At 40.1% G+C, this 9,433-nt stretch overlaps 1 protein-coding gene across 1 annotated transcript in view; it reads left to right on the top strand.

Moving 5' to 3' along the window:
- The window catches only part of LOC107087879 (glycerophosphodiester phosphodiesterase domain-containing protein 5-like), a 33,706-nt gene extending 24,587 nt beyond the window's left edge, over window positions 1-9,119 (top strand). The window contains exons 9-13 of the mRNA XM_015379700.1: window positions 4,080-4,225; window positions 4,976-5,123; window positions 5,408-5,490; window positions 7,633-7,745; window positions 8,027-9,119. Of these exons, the coding sequence (XP_015235186.1) occupies window positions 4,080-4,225; window positions 4,976-5,123; window positions 5,408-5,490; window positions 7,633-7,745; window positions 8,027-8,118 (582 nt within the window). The 3' untranslated portion in view covers window positions 8,119-9,119. The remainder of the gene's footprint in view (window positions 1-4,079; window positions 4,226-4,975; window positions 5,124-5,407; window positions 5,491-7,632; window positions 7,746-8,026) is intronic.
- The last annotated feature ends 314 nt before the right edge of the window (window positions 9,120-9,433 follow it).

Genomic DNA, 9,433 nt, shown 5'->3' with positions numbered 1-9,433 from the left:
TAATCAAGATTTCAGTTTGAGTACAAACTGTTAATCACTTACATCACAAAAAACACCTCTGTACAAAAAAAGCCCATATAACATGAGACAAACATTTCAGCAAAAGAAAAACACTGGAGGCTGGAGCCACATAAAAGTGAATCTGACATCTTGAGCGTAATTTTGTGTATGCATGATGAATGCATTCTATTTATCCATGAACGCGGTCCTCAGGCCATTGACCTTGATAAGATGGAAGGGTAGATGGGGGAGCCAGCAGTTCTGGGCCCTTCCGCCATAACATCCAAGGGAGGTTTGATAATTTGGAGCCAGCCTTTGAGTCTTTTTTTGCTGGCTCCACATGGCAAATCCAATATTCTGAATTTGTTTGGCTTTTCCACCTTGAAACGAGTGTGAACATCCAAGATATTATCCCATCTCACCTCTGAGTTAAACCATCGCAGCCAGCCTATGTTAAATCGGACTCAGCATATGGCTCATCTCGTGGTCCTGCTCATTCACAGCCTTTGTGAGCATGTCAACTGCTGCCGGCAGCCTGATCAATGTCCAAATTGCCGCCGACATCCTCTGTAATTGTAGATGCATCGGGTATTCTCCAAATCCAAACAGGAGAAATCCGAGTATCATAAATCCGAAAATCCATGCATCTTTGACATCCTCCACTGACCACGTTGTGAAACACACCAACCTCCAAGCCTTCCATGAGTCCATGGTGTATCACACTAAGTATGTCCCAGCAGGACAGGAAGGGTCTACTTTTCCCTGTCTTCCAGTTGAGAAAATTTGATCAATTGCATTGACAGACCAGATGACCAGTTCCATTGTTTGAATGTGGGTGATATGAAAAGAGGGCTCAGAAAAGACAAGACACAGCAAAACAGGGACAGGCATGGATGGTAGTTACTACACTAGCATCACCCATCCTTTACACCACATTATTTGAAAACCTCTTCTCACTTTGAGGCATATCTCTGTTCTGTACTAGTAGACCAGGTAAACTGTCCAAGGATTGAAGGTATTTTGTGGCTCTGGTCTGTTGTGCTATTTTTTCTGTATTAGCACACGGGCTAATACTTTCCACTTTGGACCTCACGCGTGTTAGCTGGGTTAGATTTTTGGCTAATGAAAAAAGCTCTGCTTCCCCTCACACCAGAGGAGGCAGAGATTCTGAGACTCAACTCTGCAGCAGCAGGAATGAGACTTCTAGCAGAGATCCATAGTAGAATAGTTTGAAGCGCTGGGATCCTGGAGAATTAGGTCCCACTTCATTACAAACAGCCTTCATAAATGGCTAGCATGCCGAGCCAACCTCTCTAGCAGGTTCCCCTACTTGCTGTTGAGTGAGTCGCCACCTAGCAATGACATTTGGGCCTCATTACAGTTTTGTATTCTTGTTGTAAATTTCACTTACTTTTTGTCTCTTACAAATGCCCCACATAAGATTTAACAAACTTTCTTAACTTCAGTACAGGATCGTAAATGATGTTAGTGAGCGTGTACCCAAGAAATTGTAAATCTGCAAAATTACTGCCCCAATAATGGCATAGAATGCTACGGCTTCTCATGCCTGTTTATTCACAGAAATGGCATCAAAGATGAGAGACTTTAACAGTTTGGAGATCTGCCAAGCAGAATTAAATGATCAGCACAAGCTAAGCAGTGAAATGAATCAAAAGAGGTATAAATGATGTGGTTGTACTATTAAAGATAAATTTGGATCATTTGATCTAAAAAGAGTAGATGAAAACGGTTGATGGAGGAAAGAGGTGCAACATATAATATTAAATGCTTAATATGAGTTCACCATCAAACAACACAAGACATTATGCTAAATCTTCTTTCAATACACACGCACATGTGTACCCTACATCTCCAGTTAGACCACGTCTGCCATCCCTTTATGGCACTCTCTCATACAACGCATTAACATAAAGATTTTGATGACAAAACTCTAGTTTGACAAATTCAGACAGACCAAAATCCTAATCCTCTAGAGTTTAGATAATACAAAAGTCTGACTGTTAGAGGAGCAAGTTACTTAACTTTATTATGAACTTTCCATCCATTTTTGTTCCAGATGTTATTTCAATAGTAGCTTGATCTCACATAGAGCTCACTGACTTTTTTTTAATGAAATAACAAATTTATTGGCTTCCACCATTCTTGACGTTCATCTCAGCCATTTGCCTATGAGGGATTTTCCACACTGGTCAGCAATGCACTGGTTGGCAGATACACTGTATATCAGCTCCTGAGTGGACAGACATGGCAGGTCCTGCTATAGAAGGACATCTTTGGCAGGGAGGACAGTGTTTCACTTACAGGCAGATTACCTAAACTATAGACCTTGCTTCTGAGTGGTAAAATGTAGAGGCAGCAGGGCGATAAATACCATCCTCTGACTATAAGCAAAAGGTTTTTGAGAATTGGTGCTCTGGCAGAAGACTGCTTGATAGACAATGGCCTTTCTGCACAATTAAGATATACAAGGGTCTTATCTCAACTGGCCACATGGGCTTTGAAGGTAAAACTGCTTGCCAATGTCCTTTGGTAAGGGATTTTATGAAAGGGGTCAAAAGGCTTTTGTGGGTTTCCAGGTTTTAGGCTGTCCCATGGGATCTGGTGTTGTGTTGGTAGGCTTCACTGGCCCACCATTTGAGCCTTTAGAGGTAGGCTTCTTGGATGAGGGGCGAAGCGTCTTCTATAAAACTTTGCATCCAGTTGCCTTAACTGAACTTTTCAAGTTTGAACGTGACCTGGATAGCTGAGAATCTTCACAGATACCTTTAGAGGACGTTGTTTTCAAATGTTTACACCTCATCAAAGTATTATTGTTGGCTTTAACTCAGTTTTCTATTCACTTTATTTAAATAGTGCCAATTTACAAGCTATCTCATCACCGGACACTTTACAGAGACAATATAGTCAGTTTGTTTAAGAAAACCAGTTGATTGCATCCAGTCATTGACTTGTAAGAGATGCTCCTGCAGGATGGGCTTCAAGTGACGATTTTCGCTTGTATTTTGTGGTTGAATCTTCAGCAGTCCCTCACACCAATAATGCTTGTAGTGACAGTGGAGAGGAAAAACTCCCTTTGAACAGGAACAAACCTCCATCAGAGCCAGACCCAGGCTTAGTTTGAGCGGCCATCTGCTGAGACTGACTGGGGTTCAAGGAGACAGAAGCAGACATAGAAAAATAAACAGATATTTAGAATCTGCTAAATGTGTTAGCAATACTCACTCTCTTAGTGAACTCATCATGCATCAGGTTTGGTGCTGGGGATGTGAGCCTCTTACTGCAGCTCAACCCAGTTTTCGTGCTGAAGGTTTTCGGATCATTACTATCAGAGCCTTCTCCCCACTGCCTGGAAGGGCCACTGAACAAACTTTGTCAAGTTTGGGCTTTGGGTGCCTACTTGTACAGAACTAGCACCTTTAAAAAAAAAAACAAAAAAAGCAATTTTATCCTGTCCAAATCCTCATGGGGGAAAGCCCATTGCAAAGCAGCTCCTCTTACTGGATTGTGAGAGCGAATGTGTAGGCCCAATGGTTTCAGATATAATTGGGCCAATAGTAGCATAGAGTACCATACTCTGAGAACCAGGGTCACACAAGTAACCTGAAATTATTCCAAAAAAATAAAAACAATTCACTTGACTTGATTGTTTTTGTTTTTATTTTTTTGGAATGACTATGACCCGGATGACTGAGAACCTTCACCAGCAACCTGAAATTAGTGTAATTTAAAAGTGACATCACGTTTAAAATCAAACATTCTTCACTTGTAAAGAAACTCAGCAATAACCTTTGTTGATGAAATTCTGATTTTTTTCTTTACATAGATTTCTGATTATATTTTTAATGGAATAAATGTTAAACTTTAAAAAGTATTAAGTCCTGTTTTGTGATTTTTTTTTACAACTATTTGGTGAATTATTGACTCTGGCACTGAGGAGTTTCATGTGTAATAATGCATTAGCTATAAAATATGAACCTTAACTCATAGCAGAAATGATCACTCTCTGCCTGTAACTGTTTGGTCAGGATCTTTATACTTTTCTTTTTTTTTTAAAACAGGTGACATGGGCCCCTGACACAGACAGAGGACGGGTGCGAGCCCTTCACCAAACCACAAACGAGAAGCTGTCTGTGGAAGAGATAAGGCACAGGGGAATTACAAGTGTGACCCTCCACTATAGAAAGATCAGCTACGAAGACATTCAGTAAGCACAGCCAGCTATTGCTTAGCAACCGATAAAAGGCTCAGATTCAATATGAGGAAGATAAAAGGGAGCTTATTTTTAGCTTAACTTGTGATAGTTTAGCTGTCATTAGTTTAGCTTTTAAACATAAACATCCTCTGATTTTATTTATTTTGCTATTAACCAAGTGATGTTTTTTATTTTTCATTTAAAAATTAAAAGACATAAAAGCAATCCAGTAAATAATGTCCAATTGATTTCAACTTAATCAAAAATACAGCATGGATCCTAAATGGAAAGATAAACTTTCTTTATAGTTTATATCAGAATACCATTTTATAAATAGAAATTTTGAAATATATTTTGACATAACGTTTGATTATATGGTCCAGCCCTAAAAATGCCCCAAAGAAAGAAGGCTGATTGTAGTTTGTTTGTTTTAAACTATCTGATTAGTATTATGATTTCATGATTAAATTATATAAAACACTAACATCTGTGTCCTCAAAAAAGAAAGACAATAAGACTCATCTCTATGGTGACCTAAAATAATTTTTTTCCCAAGGATAGGGTCTATTCTGTATGGAAACATGTCTTATATTAAATTATCTACGTGAACATATTTCCAAAGGCCAACTGATGCTTGGTTTCTTAAGAAAGTTGAACTTTTCACTGGCTGCAGAGTGACACCACAGGGCACAGGACTGTGAAGAGAAACTAGGGGCCTCTTTTTCTCTGCTGACATGTACTTTTGCTTCCCCCTCCTGTCAGGGAATATCTGGCACACAATGTGAGCGTGACTGTCTACCCTGTGAATGAGCCTTGGCTGTACTCCATTCTGTGGTGTAGCGGGGTGCCTTCCGTATCCTCCGATGCCCCTCAAGTTCTTCACAAAGTGCCTTACCCCGTCTGGCTCATGGTAAACATTTCTGTCATCTGGTAGTTCTCACACACATAAACAAACTAGCAATGAAGGTCCCATAGAGAGACATGAGGACAGAGGGGGAGAGGATAGAGACTGGAGATGGCCCAGTAAGGCCAGACCTTTTGTCCAGTCCTGGGAAAAGGGCCAAGAACAGATCTGATGTGATGACGCTGTCTTGAACTATTTTGTGTTCCTCACTGCCTGTTATAGCTTAGAGTAACATATGTGACATCCAGTGGATATAGCAGGAAACTACTTTTTCTTTCCTTCTCTCACAGAGTCACAGTGCTTACAACTTCATCTGGATCTCTTCAGACATTGTCTCTGTTGCTGTCATCATGGGAATTTTCTTTTTCCAGAAGTAAGTAACTCTACCTACTACCCGAAAGACTGATTCAGTTCAGTTCAGCTCAATTCAATATGCTTTATTCTATACCCATGGGGAAACTTCTTTTGGGCCAAAAAATTCTTCATTAAAGTAAATATGGTTTAAAATGATGCAATTAAACAATTACATATAAACAGTTCCACATTAAATATAAAGCCCTTGTGTTGTTGAAAAGTTGGTCTAAGCCGCAAGGAGATGGAGAAGAAGTTTAGGTCCCGTCAAGACTAGTTTGGGTATGTATGACACACCAGTTGCGTTTCCAAACTGCAATGTGCAGGAGAGGCTATAAACTGGTATGTGCGCATGTGAATGCCAATCTAGAGTTTACACATCTTAATGGTGCGCAGGCAGTGACAAGAGCAAGTCATTTTCAAGTAATAGCCATTTAAACATGCATAAAGGAGTGGGTTGGGTTATTGGCAATCAGGATAAAGCTGTAGGCGATGTGGAAACACAGAGAGAGGGAAGCAACATTTTGTAGAAGTTGAAAGATATTAGAGTATCTTTGTGTTGCGTTTACCGGTCAGGGACTGGATGTGGTTGTGATTGCTGCTGGATTTGACATTTTTCATTCAGAAACTGATCAGCGCTGTTACTCGCTCTCAAAAGAGCCATGGTGCAGAGATGGGGGATCCTCAGTCAACTAGTCATCTCATTTGTTCTGCTCAGCCACTGAACCAGGTGAGTCCAATCTGTACAAGTTAAACCAGATTGGACTCACCTGGTTCAGTTTAGCTGGACAGAACAAATACATGACATAGAGATGACTTGATGGCTCCAGTCACCCATCTCTGCCACGGAGCACAGAATTTCACTGCGCTATATGTAGTTTGTCTGAAAGGAGAAATGTCCAACAACAGGTGAATCACATGAAGTTGCTGATTTTGTTGTGAATGGACCTTTAGAGTGATTTAGATTGTATGTCAGGGACTATTTAATTGTTTATAGATTTTACAGTTTGGCCTCTTTTCCCTTTTGTTTATTGTGTACATTCTGCTTCTCTCTTCATTCTTCTACCTTATTTCCTGTGAGGCAGTATCATTTATAAATGGAGTGATGACCTAGTGGTTAGAGCATATCGCTTGGACCTTGGATGTTCTATGTTCAAGTCCCACACACTCCCACAGACTGCCACTTTGGGTTCCTGAGGAAGACCATTCACCACAGACTGCTCCCTGGTGAGGTTGTCTGTGATGTGCAACCCCAGGAATTTGGTGCTGCTGACAACTTCTACAGCTGAGCTGTTGATTAGCAGTGGAGTGTGGTTAGGCCGGTTCTTCCTGTAGTAGACGATGATCTCCTTCGTCTAACCGCTGATAATGACTATTTATTGGGTTGATATTATCCGAAGCGTGGCTGCAAACAGACACTCAGTATCTATTTGGGGAGTGTTGGCCTAGTGGTTAGAGCAGTGAACTTGTGCTCTGAAAAGGTTGCAAGTACCGTTTCGATCCCTACAGCCTCCACTTTGGGTCCCTGGGCAAGACCCTTAAACCCACCCTGCTCCCCAGGTGCTGCACAATGGCAGCCCATTGCTCCCCAAAGGGATGGGTTAAATGCTTAGAGTTAATTCCCCCATCGTGGGAGAATAAAGGGATTTACATTACATAATATTCTGTAGCCAAATAACTGTTGCAGTTCTGCACTGATAATTGTATTTTTTTTACATTTCCTAAAGATGTGGGAATGATCTATGTTTAAAGATCCACAAGCTGTCATTCTTTTAAATTTTGGTCATCTGTGTATTTCTGTTTGTCCTCTGTGCTGAAACCTCTCACTGTCATCCTGTCTTCTTCTCCTCTGACTCTCTTTCTTTGTCCTGCATTCTGTCTGAACTGCATTCAACCCTCCTCTGCTGCTTCCTGGCATCTGTCAGCTATCATATGATCAGGTAACTGCAGCATCTCCCTCAGCCTTCATTTCCAGCTCTCCTTCTTGTGCTTTTCATCCCTCACACCCCATGGCTGACCCCCCGTTTGTCCACACTTCTCCTTTACCTGATGTTCACTGATTGTGTCACCTATTTAACATGTCATGTTACTTTTTTATATAGAGTAGTTTGCTCATTCTTTCCAGTGTCATTATAATGGTTTGAATGTGTTTTTTTTCTGACAGGTGGAGAATAGGCGGGATGCAGAACTACAATCCAGAACAGATCATGTTGAGCGCTGTGGTGCGACGACCAAGTCGAGACGTCAACATCATGAAAGAGAAACTCATTTTTTCAGGTGCAGCTCAGATTGCAATCATACATAAAACATTTAACAGCTGTCATTCCACTGTTTTTATGTTTCTGGATAAGCTTTTAAGTGAATGGTATAGTGTGATGTTACTTTTATAAAATTAGTTTTGTGAAGTTTTGACATCTAAACTGTTTCCCCTATGATGTATGATTGAAGCATTAGGAAACCTTGGAGCAATAAATTAGGTGACTGCCAATGCTGCACATAGTTATAGCAGCTAAACTTTACAGATCAATCTCAGTATCATATTGTTTTTTGCCTTTCAGAGTTGAACAATGGGCTGGGCAGCACTGAGGAGCTGTCTCTGTTTCCTGAGAACGGTCATGTCAGAAGCTCTCATGGACGCCTCAACTGCTGAACAACACAAACTGATATAAAATATATTCTGTCTGATGCAGTAAAAAAAACACTGATTATTATTCAGACTAAAAAGGTCTCTTGTTAGCGGCACTGATGGAAGGTGCTGCTTCTAGCCGAAATGCGGATAAATGTTTCCCTGTATAGCCTGTTTATTAACTTGAATATTATTATAAAAAGGCTGTTTTGGTCAAATAAATAACTTTTTGATGTGTTTTATTGTAAATCATTTTCCTGACGTTTTCAACAAACCTGCAAAAACTAAAATAAAAACATTAGTCATTAGGGCAACAGTGTTAGCCTTAAGTTTGAACAGCTGGCTGGTATCCTTCATTAACTAAGAGACTGGTTCAAAAATGAGATGAAGAAATGAAAATGGAAATGCATTCCAAAAAGTAAAAAACAATCCACTGGACTTTGTTTCCAAATTTGAAGACGTTTCGCTTCCCATCCAGGAAGCTTTTTCAATTCGAAATGTCAGAATTAGCTTTGAGTTCAAAGCTTTTATAGAACGGCCCAAAAACCAAGCCTTGTTCGGGAAAAGACTCGGCGGTACATCTAGACCTTATGGACAAAGGACATTCTTTTGAGGACCAGAATGTGTTAGGATTTGTTTGTGGATAGTGGACCCAAAAGCAGAAGGTAGAGGTGAATTTATAGTAGATTTAATAATGAGTTACCGGAAACAGAGGCAGGTTATCAAAAAAATCTAAATGTAATCAAAGTCCAAAACAAACAAGAAACCAGGAGTCCAAAAAATGAAAAAGTTCAAAACATGAAAATAAGTAAAACAAACCAGAAACAATGGAGACATCAGAGGAATTACTGTAATCACGAGGAAGGCTCAGAGAGACAAGTTGGAGGAAGATTGACGAGGTTAGACGGTGTTTGACGAGGACCCAGCAAAGAGGAACTGAAGAGAGGGGGCTTTTAAAGGAGACTGAGACAAAGAGAGGGCTAATAAGGAAACTGGGAGCAGGTGTGCACAGAACAAGAGAGGGAAAGTGCTAGGGAAGAAGGAGAACATAAGAGGGCAGCAGAGGGCAACAAATAGAAACCTAGAAGACTGGAAATAACAACAAAATAATAATTAAACTACTAGGACTATAAAACATGGAGAAAAGAAAACTAAACACTCAAAAGAAAACATAACAGAACCCAGACTAGGACAGTAACTGGGAAAAAAAACTAAGAAATCAGCAAAATAAAAATAAAACCACTAACACTAGAAAACAAGGAGTAAAGCAAGACTGAACACTAAAAAGAAAATATAACAGAACCAAGACTAAGACAGTTACTGAGAAAAAACCAAGGAA

This window comes from Cyprinodon variegatus, unplaced genomic scaffold (genome assembly GCF_000732505.1).
Source record: "Cyprinodon variegatus isolate N-32 unplaced genomic scaffold, C_variegatus-1.0 Scaffold198, whole genome shotgun sequence".
NCBI classification, from domain to species: domain Eukaryota; kingdom Metazoa; phylum Chordata; class Actinopteri; order Cyprinodontiformes; family Cyprinodontidae; genus Cyprinodon; species Cyprinodon variegatus.
Note: the sequence above shows the minus strand (reverse complement) of the source record. Positions and strands in the feature narration are given on the sequence as shown.